This window comes from Mercenaria mercenaria, chromosome 10, assembly GCF_021730395.1.
Source record: "Mercenaria mercenaria strain notata chromosome 10, MADL_Memer_1, whole genome shotgun sequence".
NCBI classification, from domain to species: domain Eukaryota; kingdom Metazoa; phylum Mollusca; class Bivalvia; order Venerida; family Veneridae; genus Mercenaria; species Mercenaria mercenaria.
The window spans coordinates 33,655,789-33,674,143 of record NC_069370.1 but is presented as its reverse complement, the minus strand read 5'-3'; the positions used below and the strand labels follow the sequence as shown (position 1 = coordinate 33,674,143).

Genomic DNA, 18,355 nt, shown 5'->3' with positions numbered 1-18,355 from the left:
GGCTATTAATATACCAAAGATTTTTAACAATAGATAATGGAGTAGATTTTACTGTCGTGCATATTGCGTTGTCACACGGAATCCGATACAACGACGCTTGGAAAATTATGAAGAAACTGAAGCAGAAGATGCATAAACAAATATGTTTTTTTAGCAATTTCTTAAAAAAATGTATTTTACCTCATAACTTTCATATTTATTGAGATTTTTTGCCGGAGGATGTTGGGCTCAAACCCACAGTAATTGGTTTCGTAGTCAGACAGTGTTACTATGTATACTGGAGCACTGCGCCCGCTCTAATACTTCCACACAAGTACAAATATAACACATACTTGTTTCATTTTTATTCATATTTCTCAAATTAGAGTATATGTTGGAGCAACTTACCGTTATAATTCCTGGAAGTAAGCCGCCACATTAACTTAATTAAGCGTTGAATTGTAATTACTTAAGGTGATAAACGTCTACTGAAGTGCATGGCGCATTGTCAATGGTCTAAGATCAAAGCAGACAGTATCACCCAAATAATGGATATCTATCACAGATAAAAGTAGATAGCAAGGTTATCCAATTAAGGTAGTTCTGCACATTCGGATCAGAGATTTTCTACATTAAAGAATTTGATTATGAAATTAAATTCTGATTTTTTTTTCAAAACTTCAGAATATACTTAGAAAAATTCGGCAAATAAAAGACGTAGGGTCATATGATTGATTTTTTGCTAGGTTGATTTGAAAATTGTTCGACTTCTCATAAGTTGTAATGATTGGAGTTTATGGAAAAATGATAATGATGATGGCATTTTCGCAATTACATTTTTTCTACAATGAAACAATGAAGATGAAAACAAAACGTCACATAATTATAAACAGCATAATTATGGTGAAATGTATATTTGCCTCCGAACAGTCAAGCTGATATTAAGACTATATTTGAGATTTTTTGAAAGTTTCAAACTTTTTAATATCATATCTTATATCGAGAAAGATAGAAACTTTGCCGTTGTAATAATTTAAATCACAGGTTGTCAAAAATTTATAAAATGATTTTCGTTTCCAGGTTTATTTCTACGTTATGTTATTACTTCCGTTTAATCAAACGTGCAGAACTACCTTAAACATCAATTAAATCACAATCGACCTACGATAGAAGACTTTATTTGATCTTCAGTTTGTAAATAAATATGATATTCTTACTGAAATAAAAAAAGTACAAATGTAACATTAAACAGTTATTGTTTATAAAATCATGTTCGATGATGCATTAACTTGAAAAATGCATATTTTTTCAGAGATAATTTCTCGTTTTCCGTGGAAAAAAAGTTTATGTAAGACAAATATTTGATAAAAATGTCAGTTGGATATGTGGTCTTCTTTTTTATCAACGCAAATTTACTAAAAGTTCCATTCAGTTATTTATATTACTCAATTCTGAAGTGAAAAAGGTTCATTTGGGACAGGAAAATGTTTATGAACGGTGAAGTAGGCAAAGATTTTTTCTTTAACCTTTACCCTACTAAATTTCTAAAATGGAATGGTCTATCATTCAATTTGGACAATACCACTTATTATTCAAAAGGGAAAATTTACTGACTGAAGTTCGAACGCTGCGGACCAGGATAAGTAGGCTGATCTTGGTCTGCACTGTTCGCAAAAGCAGATTCACCTGCCACCAACAGGCTTAAGGTCAAGTAAAACATTATTTTAGCTTGAGGTATGTGGCTTAATCATGACTATGTGAAAACAAATGTTTTGTCAAGTATAAGTCCTTTTCATTAAGAATTTCCATATGCGAAAAGGGGTTCTTCAGATAACGGTATAAGAGATGGCATGGATCTTCACCTTCAACATCAACATTTACCCTTTCGTAGTCTTCAGATTTTACAATGCTTTGAAGGAAGTTACTATTGAACGTGACATCACTATGTAGCAGATGCACAGTAAAGGAAAGAGAACGGAGGAGAAGTCGCAACACCTTGCGGAGAGGTAGTATACCTGTCGTCTCTCACGCTAGCACTTTTTTCTTTTTTGGTTGCATTCTATATGATTCCAAAGGAATCATTTTACAGATTTTATTAACATTTCTTTGTGCATGTTTTGAGCGCAGTTTTGCCTTGGTATTCATACTATTAAAGGACTCTTTAAACTCCAATTTGCCCAGCATACTAAATATTTTTAGCAATTTTAGATAAAGTTCATCAATTAATATAGATTTTAAGCGCAATCTCGTAGGGACATAACAAATGTCTTACATTACGGAAATGATAAAGCTTGAAAAGTGGAAACGCACAGACTTATGGACGATACTGCAAGTGCATGCTATCATTCATGCCCTCTAGCCGCGGGTTCAGCAGAATTCAACATTTACACATGCTACAAGACATCCGTACATGTGTTCATAAGGTAGTATGAAATGGAATCTTAAATAGCACACAGGAGCGCCATTCGACGATAAACAACGTCGTATTGTTCCCTGTTAAAATAGTAAGACTATCCTAAGCTAGAAAACTATGGGCAGAACTAAACAAACTAAATTTCAGAAAGGGAATCCGAGGTTAAGGAGACACTGTCAAAAGACAAAGTAGGCACCGTATCTAAAGGGTGATTATACAATACCCAAAACTACGAAAGGTACTAATCCGAAATGTTTAAATTGGAAAACTACTTTAACACAACACATTTGTCGCGCTGAACAATCTGAAAAGATCGAAATGGAACAACTTCCATTGAGTGCATGGAATGAGCAGGACCAATCATTTAATACAAATGTTACAAACACACAAACAAAGAGGCAAAGTTTTCTTTTGAACAGTGAATTTAAAAAAAAGTATTAAAGTAATAAGAACTATGATTTGCATGTCTCGTTACAGGCGATCGAAGGTTGAAAATGCTTCATTTTCAGATTTATTTTTAGCAGATTGCCCGCTACAATCGTACAAAGCCTGATCTTCAAATTCAAACTTCAACTGCACATCTTTAACATATATTTATATTAATATTGTAAGTTTTTGTTTTAACATTGTAACATATATTTGTATTAATATTGTATGTTCTTGTATTAATATTGTAACATCTATTAATATTGTAAGTTCTTGTATTAATATTGTAAGTTCTTGTATTAATATTGTAACATATATTTGTATTAATATTGTAACATTCTGAATTTTAACATATCGGGCGCTTTTTAAAATAAAACATATAAACTTTTGAAAAAATAGGATAGGAGAAAATACGATGTAGTCAAGTAAATCATGAATGCCACAAATCTTTATCCCTATATTTATTCTTCTTGAAATTCATAGGTTCAGCATTATTACCCGTCATTTGTATAAGATAATTCTGTCTTCACACCATTTTCCATACCAAAACGTTAAATATTTTAAAACACCTGCAAGGTATGTCAAGTTTGTCATACGCTATCAATATACTTTCCTCACACACCATTTCTTATGTCAAGTCTGTTGTACACATTATCAGTACGAATTCCTCTTTCGCCATTCCTTATATAAAGTCTGTTGTACACACTATCATTATCTCTCCTTTCCTCAAGATGCTTTGAACCAAGTTTGTCATATTCGTTTGTTGTATTACTTCTTTTCCTATCACAGTTTCTTCTATCAGAGATGTCAGCTATGTTATCATTCAAATGTATTACATCATTGCTAGTTACATCGGAAGTCGGCAATTCCCTAGCATGTGGTTCAAGAATATAGTAGTTATTAGGCTGGTGAGGTTCTTCTGACCCATTAGATACCGAAATTTCAGCATAGCTGTATTCAGGCGAGGCAGTATGTATCTTCTTTTGTTGCAGTTTCGGCATCTTTCTAGAGACAAGAAAAAAGAATCAATGCTTTTTAAAAAGAAAACCGTTTATCCCGCTACCAAAGTTAAAGTGTATTTCTGACAATCATACCATCTTTATTTGATTCCGAATCACATCCAAAGGATGTTCATGTGCTACACAAAATAGTCCCATTCATGAACAATGCGAATGAATTATCAATGAACAAGCAGTTCTTATTTAACATGTATCCACTCGCACTGACCATTTAGATTATATACGATCTATCAATGATAAGGTATTCCAGCCCATGGTTACATCACAAGCTGGGTCAGGCAGAGTTCAACTTAGATATGAGGCACATTAAATTTGTATTTGTTTCTCATTCATGTATATTCATGGACTGGCATTTAAACAGAAATAAATCCACCAAAAACCCGCAACCATCAGACATTTCGAGGCTTTGATTTATCATGTAATCTTCTGATGCTTTTTATATACATGTACCAGCCTGTTTTTCTAGATATTTTTTTTTCAAAATTATTTACCTACGTTTTAAATGAATTGTTAGTCCGTGGCAGTTCATTTTCTATTCAGTATATCTAAGCATAATACGAACAGTAATATATTATGAAAGGCTTCTATGGCCGAATAGTTAAGGTCGCTGACTCGAAAATACTTGCCACCTCACCGATGTTGGTTCGAAACCTCGCTTGGGGTATAACATTCTTCATGTAAGGAAGAAATATTAAATACGAAACTTTTCACTTGTTCTAAAAAGGCCAAATAGACAGAAACCTGTACATTTGATCCATATTATGGTTTGATAGAGATTAAGACACAAGAAACACAGATAACGTTCATGGTGATTTCAGTCTCTTTACCTCTTTTTATAGGAAATCCCAACAACAAAAACAACTGCAACAACAATGACGGCCAGTATTACCCCAATCGCAATAGAAGTGTTAGTCGAATCTATAATAAAGATGGTAAGTTAAAATGCTTTGGGGAGAAACCGATGCAGAATACACCAATTTTCTAATTTGTCTGTGGAAATGCTTAAAATTGTTAAATATCATTCCATTAACAATACACATACCAAGTCGTTATAGCATGGCCCGATTTTCTGCGTGCACAGTGAGATTTATCCTAACAATATCTGGGCCAAGTTGTTTTATTCAAAATATCAGTCTTGTATAATGTTTTAATTTTACTGAAAAGATGCCATAGTTCATAATCTTTAACTTAAAAGTTTGTTTTTTGAGTCTTCTAAAATTTCAAAATTTACCTCTAAAGTTAATTGACAGTTTGCTTATTCGCCTGTTAAAGTTTTCGAACAACTGAACGATGATGTTCTTCTTTTCTGCCCTTCGCTTCATCAGTCATGTTCAATATCTTATTTGTCCTGTCTATGTCATTGTACGTGTTTCTCATTTTTGTTTAGAAGTATATTTTCCACACAGTCATACTGATTTCAGGGATAAAGATAATAAAATATAAACTTTCATCAATCAAATTTTTGCATTATTTTGCCATAACGGTGTCTACAAACGCTCAGTAAATACTGTCTCAATGTGTGGTATCTTGTTATACCATGGAGGTAGTATATATATCACTTCCATGGTTATACATGCTAAGTTGTGCTTTGTTGCGCCATATTGTGATGACGACGATAAATACTTTACTTATTTACTCACTCTCGGTTTTGGAAGGTGTTCGCCTTTGGCACAGAATCCTTCTCGTTTTAGAATCTCTCTCAAATTTTACTAAATAGCCTTTAGATGTCTTTGTCAAAACACCAAACACTGGGTCCCCATACAGGCTCACACCTGAAAAAGAACGTTTAAATAATTTTAAGGGAATTATTACAGTTGCAATAAAAGGGATAATCTAGATCTTATCAAATCAATTCAATAAATTACAAGATTGTTTAGAGGTTCTCACATTTTGATACAGTTGTATTAATTGCTCAACGTTTAAAGGAAAACAAATGAATATGTCAAAAGTAATATAACAGTGAAAAGATAACAAATATGTAACACACCATCGACATTTGACAATATCTTTCTAATCACTAGCAGTGCACTGACGAAACTTGTTAAAATTAGAAGCATATGTTGTTAATCGATATTGCTCATTGCAGACCAGGAGCGGTCTCCTGCGCGTGTCCATGGGAGTGCTAGACCAAAATACCCAAGTTATTGCATGCCCGCACGCATTTAGTGTTAATATGTATAATATACTGACTAAAGGTTAGGGTTAGTGTTACCATGATTACAAAATATATACATTAAACATAAGTTTTTCTCAAATAACTTGAATCCGGTATATACCGGACTCTGTAATTTATCACAGGCTCTCCAGGTCTGCAGTGAGTCACAGTCGTTGATAATACAACTTTAAAATCATAAAAAAAGTAACTTTCTGAGGCGAGTTCCGAAGGTTATGATGGTATAGCATCATAGACTGGAATCATGTGCAAGATACATAATTCTAACATGCCTTGATTAATTTTCCTATTAAACAAAGAAGGCTGAAAGTTGTGCGTTATTTTACAACAATTCATTTTTCTGACGTCACAAGTATTAGTCAACGTAATAGAGTCAAACGGCATAGCGGCACGCTGGAAAAGAAACCACCATTCTTGCATAAAAACTGCCTTTTTTACTTGACCCGCCCATGTATTAACGGAAGAAAAATCGTGTGCAAAACAAGGCAATTCTTGTGCTGTTAATACATGATTTTTTTTTTTTGACATGCTTTGTCAGGGATGTATATATGTATTTCTGCGCAGATTGACTCCTGGTATCTGCGTCTTGATTCTTCCATAATATTCTCTTCTTGTAGCATAAAAGATGCAATCTAATCCTTCGGTCTCGGTCACAAACAATCCCGCGGGCTTCTGCAGATGTTAATGCACACAAAAAAACGTGTATTATCCCTACCGAAAACAGGCTAATATTTGATGGATGTCGTCAAGGATGTTCTCAAAAATCCTTGGTAATGTCTTGAATCGAAATAATTATCTCATCTTGTGATTTGCTCTTGAATAAAATCATTGTCGTTCAGATGCACCCTAGTAATATAATTCCTTCGCATCTGAACTCCAAACAATAATTTCATTCAACGACAAATCACAAGATGCACTACTAGGCTTGGCACTAATAACTCTAAGGTTTGGTGGAAAAGTGCAAGATAAGTTGCCAAAAAATCACATTCGAGATCAAGGACTGTAACTCCACTTAAATCAATAAACAGGAACATGCCGACGATATGCACAACTAGATTTGGCAATCATCACTTTTTCGAAGTTTGGTGTTAATTTATCTTGTGGTGTCAGAGTATTTGGACCAAGAAACTTTGTGAGAAACTTTCTGACAGACAGACGGACATTAATAAATCAATATAGCTCCCACCACTGGCATGGAGGAAAAATATAGTTATTTTCAAATACCATCATTGATTTCTGCATGTTTGTGAATATGTTGACTCTTTATAAGTCCAGTCCATAAGGAAGTTTCCGAATAGTTCCCATCTGTTTTCGATGTTTCATATGACGTTGGATTAAGTCTGTATTCGAAACATATATTTGTAGCTTCGAGCCATGTACTCTTCCTTTTCACGTTTAATGCCTTGTGTCCTTATAAAACAATATATTATATACAGGGTTATGAAAATGTTTATATCTTTTTACTTTCACACACAAAAATGTATTGAAAGCTAACCTTGGGAGCTTTCATCCATCTACTATGTACTTCATCAGCCAACTGATTTTCTTTACATTGACTGAGAATTAAGATTAACACCAACCGAGGGTGTGAGCGATGTTAATGCTGTGTCCCATATGTGCGGTAACTGAAAACGGCCCCCGTCCCTGTTCATGGGACACAGCATTAACACCGCTCACACCCTCAGGTGGTGTTAATCTTAATCCTCAGTCAATGTAAAGAAAATCAGTTGGCTGATGAAGTACATAGTAGATGGATGAAAGCTCCCAAGGTTAGCTTTCAATACATTTTTGTGTGTGAAATTAAAATGATATAAACATTTTCATAATGACTGAAACCACACAGTTGAATTTTCATTCAAATAAATACAGGATATTTTGGTACACAATTTATGTAAGCACGACGATTCAATAAATAATCCATACCTATTGTTATTTATCTTTGTTATTTGTACTGGCATTCTAATTCTTTTACAGAATATCCCATTTCTTCATACTGATATGATGGATTGTAACACACAGTTACAAGTATAGATCTTGAAGACATGTCTTTTTAATTGAAAATTAAAGGCAGTGAATTCGAATGTCTTACCTGTATCACAGCCAACCTCAAACAACTGACGGCAGCCTTTCCATTCGAAGTATCTACAAGTTCGATTGAAAACGAGACAGTTATTTCCTTCTTTACCTGTTGAAACAGTTTCTAGAAACCGAGTTGCTGAAATTAGTGTTTTGATTTAAGGAAATACTAGATGGGTTAAATGGCATGATGTAAATGATTTACCAACTATTACATAAGTTGAAGTCATAATATGAGTACTGTTTATTTAAACGTGATATTTTACTAATATTATTAGGTTATTTAACATTGTTCTGTACAATACAGAGATATATTTGGACGAGTACCCAGCCGAGAAAACCATATTGGACGAGCCGCTAGGCGAGTTCAATATGGTTTTCTCAGCTGGGTACGAGTCCAAATATATCTCGTATTGTACAGTACAATGTTAAATAACCTTTTTATTCTATATCTATTCTATCTTAATATAATAATAGTTTAAATTAAAACTGTTTCACTGAATATTGTATTCCTACCTTTTCTAGTTTCTCCAAGCTTGGTACGAGTGCAAATATATATTATACAGAACAATGTTAGACCTTAAATAACCTTTTTATTCTATATTTATTTCACTTCATACGTAATATACGCAATTCATTGAATGTTGTTTTTTCTGTGTATCATCATTAAACAAGAGCTGTCACTAATGGTGACAAATGCCCCCCCCCCCCCCCCCCCCCCCCGCAAAAAAGTTAACGTTGGCCCGTATGACCTTGACCTTTGACCTGATGACCCCAATGTAGGGATCGTATACTCAATGAGTACTATCAGCATGTGAAGTTTGAAGGTCCTGGGTGCAGTGGTTCGCGAGTAAAGTGCCTTCATGCAAAAAGTTAACGTTGTGACTAACAAACGGACAGTTGAAAACTAATATGCCTCCCTTCGGGGGCATAAAAAAGTATATGGTGCAACCTCCCTACAACAGCCATTTGGCGATTTGGGTGATAATATTACTTGGCCGAGATATTATGCCCACAAACATTGTCAGCAAGTTTGGTGAAGATCGGATGAAAACTGTTCGACTTAAAAGAGCGGACAAGGCTAAATTCCTCGTTTTTCGAGTAATTCAAGGACTATAATCAAAGAGTGTCTGGTACAATTTGGCTGGTTATCGAAACTGGCCGAGATGTAATGCCCACAAACATTGTCAGCAAGTTTGGTAAAGATCCGACGAAAACTGAATTATAGAGCAGACATGTTTTGGATGCTGACCGCCCGTCCGTTGCCATTCATAATCTTCTCCATTTTGTTTCTTAACCGTTAAATAAAAACTGCTGAGGTAGCTATTCAGACAGTCAGGGCTGATACCAATTTCTAGGTTTCGTCCGGAACGGCTTCTTTAAGCGACTTTTCAAATATTCCAACATCTGATGATCCTTTTTATTGTATTTTTAAGTTTTTGATTATTAACGAACGTTTTAATATCTAAATCAGATAGCATTGTTATCCCTTGAATCGTTTTTGTGTGTTGTAAACAAAAAAAACTCAAATCAAATCCAGATTTCAAGACGCATAATCAAACTCTGTACATAGAGCGCCTACTTCATCCGATTTACATTCGGAACATTTTCACGCGTTTCGGGCTTTATCGTATGTTTAACATGGGACTGCTGAACCGTCCAAATACAGAAAATACAGGATTTTTTTGTACGCGCGTGCGTCCAAATACAGAAAATACAGGATTTTTGTACGCACGTGCATCCAAATACCGTAATATATTGTACGGTCACGTGTTGCAAATGAACGTTCGCGATTGGATGTATAAAATAGGTATAGAATAAACATGTAATATTACACGTAGTCATATGATATATTACGTTACATTAGCAGCAATGACATCTTTACCAGTGTAATTAAGCCTGTAAGCCCGCCCGCTTAGCTCAAAAGGGAGAGCGCAGATCTACGGATGGCAGGGTCGTGAGTTCAAGCCCAGGGCGAGGCGTAGGTTCTCCGTGACGATTTAATTAAAGACGTTGTGTCTGAAAACATCGTCATCCACCTCTGATTCATGTGGGGAATTTGGCAGTTACTTGTGAGAACAGGTCTGTACTAGTAAAGAATCCAGGAACACTGGTTAGGTTAATTGTCCGTCGATACATAACTGAAATACTGTTGAAAAACGGCGTTAACCCCCTCCCCACAAAAAAATCTCATAACGTGATCTTTTACTCAAAGTAATATGAAATATTATGTTACTCTACTAGCAATGACATCTTTTACCATTTTCATTTACCCTATACACTGACAGATACGATCCATTCTTATTTTCCAACCCACATGCTGTGCCTTGAGGATGAACACATGGAGTAGTACAGATCTTTTCCTTAAACCTATTCGCCTCATTATAATTTTCTCCAATACAAAAACACTGCGAAATGAAAAGGAAATAAAATATTAATTAACAGTTACTGTGATTTGAAAATGAAATCATGCAGTGTGAAAGTTTATGTAAGGTTATTTCAAATGTGACAGATGAAGCCGTGTACAACTGTATCACGAAACAATATATTTTACTCATTAAATACACAAAGAAACTAACTCTTTCAACAAAGATCAAAATTGCATCTTACATATAAATATAAATATTATATTCATTATTCAACAGTGGCACTAAAGTTAAAACAACGTCAACTATTTAACTGAAAAAAAAAAGAAAGTAAAAGTCACACAAAAAAACAACAACAAAAAACAAGCAATCAAACGAACAAAAAAAAACCCAACATATTTTTATTGAAAAATACTGGTATTTACATTCACTATACAACTGCGTATAATAATATCAAGGGCGGCCTTTTCCGAGAGATTGCACGTATAATCTGACGTCACTCACAAAAACATGAACAGTCCATCGTTCGAAAAATTCTCGGGTCAACATATGGAATTTACTGGCAGCGTATATTCCATATTAAGTAAACTTCATAACATGTAAAAATGTATTTTCATGTAAATGAATAAATAATGGTAGTTTTCTGTGTTTAAATGTCACTAAATTGTCTACTCTTACTTTACAGTAGCTTATCTAGATAAAGCGCGAAATATCAACCTCAGCAAAACAGGAAGGACGTAACGACACATCGCGTTCCAGTTAAGTTATATTGTCTATTCTATATTCTAACACGACCCGAAATATTTTCTTATTAAACAAAGAAGACTGAAAATTATGTGTTACAATTCACTGTTTGTACGTCATAGTGTCAACCATAATAGCACTGCGCTGAAAAAAATCCTAGGTAAAACAGGATGCCGCCAAGGATGAACATAATATTGTTAGAATCGAAATTGTATATCCCAGACTTTGATTTGTAGTTAAGTAAAATAATTGTTTGGAGTTAAGACTGTAGAGCATCCTGATACCATGCTGTACCTAAAAGCCGCAAGAGAAATAATTCTTAGGAAAAACAGGTATGATATTATTTGGGAATATTTTGATTCTATACACATATTTTACCTTAGAAAGCGTGACTCCAATGATCGAGGTGTTTCCGCAACCCGGGAAGCACTGGCTTGGACTACCTTTGATATTCAAAGTCTTCAGCTGTTTGTCCATTGCGAAATCGTCAAGCTTTACACAGTCTTTCATATAAAAGATATGCCCTTTTATGAGTATGAAAATTTCAATATAAAATAAATTACACACGTTTATCTCTATTTACATTTACCTTAAATCACGCCAAATTATGTAGATGTAACATAAACAGAGTTTGTTAAGTCTTCAGGCCATGAAATTTTCATATTCACAGTTCAAGACATTTTTGCATTAAAACTACTTTTTCACTGGTCACGGCCATGTATTAACGGGCAAACAAGATGATTCACACGCTGTTAATTAATACATGTATACATATATATTACTTCCCAGATCGTTACAGATGGACATCTAGTATCTGCGTCTTGTTTCATATAACCTCTCTAGTTGCATAAAAGATGCAATGTAATCCATGATCTGTTTTGCTGTTATCAACCCAAAACGCCCTGCCCTCTACCCTACAGAGTCAACAATCTCTCTTGTTTACTACCTCTTGAATCAGCGTTGATTCAATTTTTGTCGGTAGCTGTCAATGTATTTAATCGCGTGTGTAGCTTGTGTTGGAGTCAAAGAAATTATGTTTGGAAGTATCATTCGGTATGATTTTTCTTAATTTCTCACAAGATTCATGTAAATATTGAAAGCTTTTTCATCTACGAAAAAAAAAAAAGAAAAAAAAAACTCATTTGGAAAAAAAATAACAAAACAATAAACAACACAAATCCAACATGGGTCCGTAATGAAGCAAGGGTATATGGAGAATTTTGAAACTTCGTCAAATCGTTCAAAAGGTCTTTTTTGATGTTGTCTAAAAGTGTCAGTATATGCCTCGGATGTCAGATATGTCCGTATTTGAGAGCTGCAGACCTAGACATTTGAGAAATATTTTCAAAATAAATTTCGTGTAATAAATGTTGATTCTACGGAAGCGTGAAAGGGCCATCAGACGCTATTACGTTATATTACATTCCGTTACGGCCGCGGAAAGGACATACAGATATCCTAAAATTCATTTTATAGCTATTTTTGTCTCATACGTCTGTTTTCGTACAAAACGTGTTAAAAATCTTGTAAAACACTTGTTTTTAGAGAAAAAGATTTTTCTAATAGCCTTAGGACGGCCAGTACATTTTTATACAATCCCGGCAGGCAGATGATTGGTAGAATTCATTTGAAAGGTATCAAATTGGAGCTTGGCACATATTCGTTCCATGGACATTAAGTCCTTTAAAATGTGCCTTTGAGCAGATGAGCAGCATTACATTAAATATAGCGCCAAGAACGGACATTTCTTGTTCACAACATATATACATATATATATGTAGAAAGTAAGGATTTTGAAAGTAAGGATTTTTAGGACCCAGAAGTTTAGCTTGCAATCAACACCAAGCATTTACCTAATTTACGAAATAGCAATATCCAACCCAATCCGAGGCCCCTCCGTTTTTCATTTGACAATTTTCTTCGGGTAAATTTCATTCGTGTTTGTATATTTCTTTACCCGCATGGTGTTCTCCTGGGGCTTATGATTGGTACAAATACTTTTAAAAAGTATCAAATTGTAGCTTGGCACATGTTCTTTCCAACGACACTAAGTTCTTTGAAATGTGTCTTTGAGCGGATGAGCAGCATTACACTAAATATTATAAATATATAATATAAAATCAAAATTATAGACATTTCTTGTTCATAATTATTTACATATTCTCAGGACGGTCAGCACATTTTTATACAATCTCGCCAGGCATACGTATGTTTGTGACAACACAGAAAATGATGTCAGATGATCTTCAGCTTTTCTCGAAAGTAAAGAAAAAGACCCGGGCTTTAGCATGACATGTCAGCATTTCATCTACGAAACAATATATTTGCACTCGGAATAAACACAAATCCCACAAGCGTCCGTAACGGAGCCAGGGTATATGGAGATTTTTGGAACTTCGTCAAATCGTTCAAATGGTCCTTTCTGATGTTGTCTAAAAGTGTCAGTATATTCCTCGGATGCCCTAATATCCTTAGGACGGCCAGCACATTTTTATACAGTCTCGCAAGGTATATGATTGGTAGAATTCTTTCGAAAGGTATCAAATTGTAGCTTGGCATATTTTCTTTCAAACGACAATAAGTCCTTTGAAATGTGCCTTTGAGCAGATGAACAGCATTACATTAAATATAGTGCCAAGAACGGACATTTCTTGTTCACATAAGAAAGTAGGGATTTCGACCCGAATTTAGGACCCAAAAGTTTAGCTTGCAATCAACGCCAGGGTGATTCTATATGGCCAAGCATTTACCATATTTACGAAATAGCAATATCAACTCCAAAGGGCCCAACCTCTTTCAGTTGTCAATTTTCTTCGGGTAAATTTCATCCGTGCTTGTTGTATATTTCTTTACCCGCATGGTGTTCTCCTGGGGCTTATACATTAGGTTAAACTTGAAAACGAAAGTCGCATTTGCATAGTTTTATAGTCAAAGTTCACGCGCAGGGGTCACCCCGTCTAAATGTAAGCACGTGGACTGTTTTTTGCTAATGAGGAATCAATTTTCAGCACTTTCTAACGATTTGAAAATAATATTGAAAGCTTTTCGTACTAATCCGCACACTAAATAAGTGTTCGTACTCAAAATAACTCGAACGTAAAATTATTATTCTTGAAATCGTTTTCCCGTTTACCGAATTAAGTAAGATGCAAAATTATGGGTAATATTTGTAATAACGAGAAATTAAAAAAAAAAAATCGTTTAATAACCTTAAATACATGCATTTGGTGGTGTTGTTGATTTGTAGGTCCCGGTTATGGATATCGAAAACATGTTTACCGTTTCAAAGAACTACAGAATGGGGATTAAAACTTCTGTACCAGTCCTTTACTAGAAAAGACAAGCTTAAAGGACTAATAGCTGCAGACATGTACTCTTCGTCCGGTAATCGAACCCGCGGCCTCTCGATTCGGTACACTATGCTCTACATGCTGAGGCCACCGCCAGGCTAAATCTCAGAGCCATGTAGCGTGGCCATCGAGAAAGTATAACTCAGCAGGCAGTTTATCTTTCAAAACTTTTCATCAATTTGAAATTTCTGAACAGACACTTTTTCTTATTTTCTTGAATTTGTAATGATGCATATCCTATTTCGTCTGTGACTGTTCCAAGGAGCAATTACTCAAGACTTAAAAACAAAACGTCATTGGCTGTATACTGTCGAACACACAGTAAAATACATTAATATTAAGATATTGCTTGGCGTGCTATTATAAAACATGCGAGTTAGTCCACAAAAATAACTATTCACAGAAAAAAACTGTACATACTATTTTTTTTTACCTTTTCAATTAAGTTGTTTGTAATACGAACAATAATAGCTCGCTTGATTTGTCATTTTGTCACTGAGCAATATTTCCTATCCACCTGTTAGGAAACAAACTAAAACCAATAAAAGTACAGATAAATTTAAATCTGTATTTTTTACATTTTTTTAATTTTCGGAAACTCACGTAATCCAACAGCTTCCATTGTATTTTTCAGAAAAGAATTGCTGATGAAGATAATAGTGATACATGTACTTCTAATCATTAATGTTTCAGGCACTTACCAAGATATTCAAAAACTCTAACAACTCTATAGTAACCAATCCATAGAGATTCCTTATCTGGTATATCTATTCCCGAGATGTCCAAATGACCTGTGGGTCTGTAGGTGTCTGAAGGACTAGCCATTGTACAGTGGGAAGAGGCATCGGACCAATGTGATTCCGCTGTAGATATGTAGAATTCACCTTAAATTGCATATAATGATATATTTAGAACACCCAGATAACAGACTGTGGTCCAGGCCAATAACAAGAGCAAGTATCAAGATAGGTCATGGTTCGAGTGAGTGAGTTGGGTTTTACGGGGTCATGGTTCGAGGTCATGAGTTGAGCCCCAATGGAGTCACGACAACACCTTATATGACACCAGTACATTTTTCTAGGAAGCGGGCTCGAGAGTGATTCAAGTAAGCTTCAAACTTTCATCACAGTCAAGCTGTAATAAATCAGTTGAAATTAAATTACAGAAAAGAAAATGGCCTGTTATGCTAGGGTTATTTTTCTATGTAATATACATAATGACAAATTTCAAGATGCATTCCAGTCGTGTATTTCATTTCTGACAATTTTAAAACCAATCTGTTAAAATCGTTTTGCAACGGGTTGGAAACACAACAGGAATACCTTGCAACAGAGAAATTAGTTCAAAGTTAGGTTTGTCGCGCATGTGAATGCAAATTAAGCTGTAACGTATGACACCTTTTGAAAATTTCGAACGTCTCGGATAAATTTTAAGAACGTTAGGGTTTATGTAAAGTTAGTACATAAGAACAAAACTTAAACCCATTTTAATAAATAAAATTAGTGGTTGTTGGTTTCAGAGTAGTATAAAATTATTGCCTTTTTATAACGGGTTTAATGTGGTCAGTTTGATTATTTTCAGTGAGTATTTACATTTTTTATATTTACTTACCATTATAAATGGTTTAATATTCAGGACATTAGCTGTGTTTTCCCTACACATCTACTTTTCATATTGAAACAGGAGGTTATATTTAGTTATTACAGTATCTATACTTCCGTTTGTACACTCATGGACTATGAAAACATCTCATCCATATATGGCAATTATTCAATGTCATTCACTTTCACTTATTATTATTCATCAAATTTGATCTAGTTAGCGCACGATCATAATTACGCATGTATTTGAAACTCGTGCTGTAAATCAGATTATACAACATTCACAGCGCGCATTTACAAAAATACATAAATATCCCATGGTCATCTTCAACAAAATTATTTTATCTCATATTAAGGTATTTACTTCAAATGTGGAAAATCTTAATCAAATGTACACCATGTATGTAGCTTTACTAAATATAAAGTTTAAATGTTAATATAGAGCTACATTCGAGCTATATTCATAATGAATTGGCAAACCGTAACAGTCGGCTGTTGATTTTTTTAAGTGGCAGTTCACATTATTGTTTAGTTATACATGCATTAAGTACTTATTTACATAAAGTACATGTAGTAAGTGTATGAAATATGGGTCTAGAGCATAACATACTGAAGTAAAGTACACACAACCATTTCCAGACTCTTGTTAAAACAAATGTCTATTTATCAAAATCAGTGTTGACTTTTATTCCTCCCCAATGAAAATATATTGAAACCGTATAAAACGACAATATCAACACTATCCGGTTACTTCGGTGTTGCAGAGTCACCGAGGTTGCGTCTCTGATTCCACTGAGCGGACATTTTAAGTTACGCAAGCGGCATCTATATTCTTGAAGAACTTCACCTTTTATCAGTGGAAAACCTGACCAGTTTGTTTATCTTCTAATGTTGTAACGATTTATATGGGTATCCGATATATCTTTTCGACGACCACCGAATATATCCGAGTAAAACTAATCCAATCCGAATATGAGCTTCGTCAACGATAGTGACGCTTTGATTAGTACAGAAACTTTGCCGCCTTAATACCAATATTAACTAAATAGAAACATTTAAAGAATCATCTTTAATCAAATCTTTCAGATACAGACTGGTCGTTTTTTAAGTCCCTGAGTATATTTATATATACCATCAATATACATGTAAAGTTTACATTATTTTTAACGATGATGCTTACCTTGACAACACAAAACAAGCAACAATGAAACAAATAGTAAAAGTATTCCCCTCATATTTTGCTTCAAAGAGGTTAATCGCATTCAGTGTTTACTCGTTATTAAAACAGCGACTATACTTCATGTCTACAAAACATAATTTTAATGACTCAAGATCATGAAAAATCTTTATTAATAAGTAGAATGCATGACACATTTAAAGTATTTCCATTTCCACTTAGAGAATGAGATAAGTAAGTTTAAGTGCTGCATTTTATTGACCTCTGTCGAGTGGTTGTTTCAACCTTATTTTTCTAAGGTGCAGCACTTGATAAAATTATGAAACGGCCCCATGTTAAAAACTGAACACAAACTCAATTTATTAGCCACTTTATGATGTGCTGATATCTAAAACATTTTAACACAAGAAGCAAATAGTAAATATATACAATTTTAGAAGTCTTAGAAAAGACTCAGTGAAACCGAGTCTGCTACTAGTATTACCGGTATTTGCTTGGTTGCATTCTATGCTTCCGGAAGAATTTTTTATAGATTTTTAGCTGTATTTAAGGTATGACCCATGTAATAGTGTACCTCTTTTTGAAGAGTAGTCATTTCCTACAATAAACCTTCTTTGACTTAAATTTTTCAGGGGCATAGGTTCAAGCCCCACCGAGACCAAATATTTTTTCCTTATTTTCTTTTTTTTCTAGTACGTTTTTACTTGATTTATTGTACAAAAGTGAAAATGTTTAATTTGATAAGTGATTTCTTGCTGTTCAAAGTGAATTTACCTCTGAAACAGAAGGGGACGGAGTTAGACATTTTTAAAAATACTGAGTAAAATGCGGTAAAAGTTCTCTATTTTGCCTTTACTCTTTAGATTACATATTGTGGAAGAAATGTAGGTAGGTTTCACTTCTGCCCCCAATGTTATTTTTGAATGAAGTTAGCAAAATTTAAAACAGTTCCACAAGACTCGGCCTTAATTTATCAATGTTGGGAGTTAGAATTCTGTCTCATTAATCCTTTTACTTGAGGCACCCTAGAA

At 34.3% G+C, this 18,355-nt stretch overlaps 1 protein-coding gene across 2 annotated transcripts; it reads right to left on the bottom strand.

Moving 5' to 3' along the window:
• Window positions 1–331: 331 nt before the first annotated feature.
• Window positions 332–17,471, bottom strand: LOC123559439 (uncharacterized). 2 transcript variants are annotated; one of them, XM_045351268.2, is made up of 9 exons: window positions 17,328–17,471; window positions 15,248–15,430; window positions 11,575–11,699; window positions 10,347–10,494; window positions 8,100–8,225; window positions 7,235–7,420; window positions 5,478–5,609; window positions 4,665–4,755; window positions 332–3,823 (listed from the first exon to the last, which is right to left on the bottom strand). In XM_045351268.2, the coding sequence occupies exons 1-9, from the start codon at window positions 17,407–17,409 to the stop codon at window positions 3,433–3,435; spliced, it is 1,464 nt and encodes a 487-aa protein (XP_045207203.2). In that variant the 5' UTR covers window positions 17,410–17,471; the 3' UTR covers window positions 332–3,432. The 2 variants fall into 2 exon arrangements, with proteins under 2 accessions (XP_045207203.2, XP_053408647.1); XM_053552672.1 differs by lacking the exon at window positions 7,235–7,420.
• Between the last annotated feature and the right edge of the window lie 884 nt (window positions 17,472–18,355).

Excerpts from the sequence above, each read along its gene's own strand:
- LOC123559439 (XM_045351268.2), bottom strand. The coding sequence starts at position 17,409 with ATGCGATTAACCTCTTTGAAGCAAAATATGAGGGGAATACTTTTACTA. Across the intron at positions 5,610-7,234 it reads ACATGCAGAAATCAATGATG|GTGTGAGCCTGTATGGGGAC; the intron begins GTATTTGAAAAT and ends GTTCTTTTTCAG. Across the intron at positions 3,824-4,664 it reads GGGATTTCCTATAAAAAGAG|AAAGATGCCGAAACTGCAAC; the intron begins GTAAAGAGACTG and ends TCTTGTCTCTAG.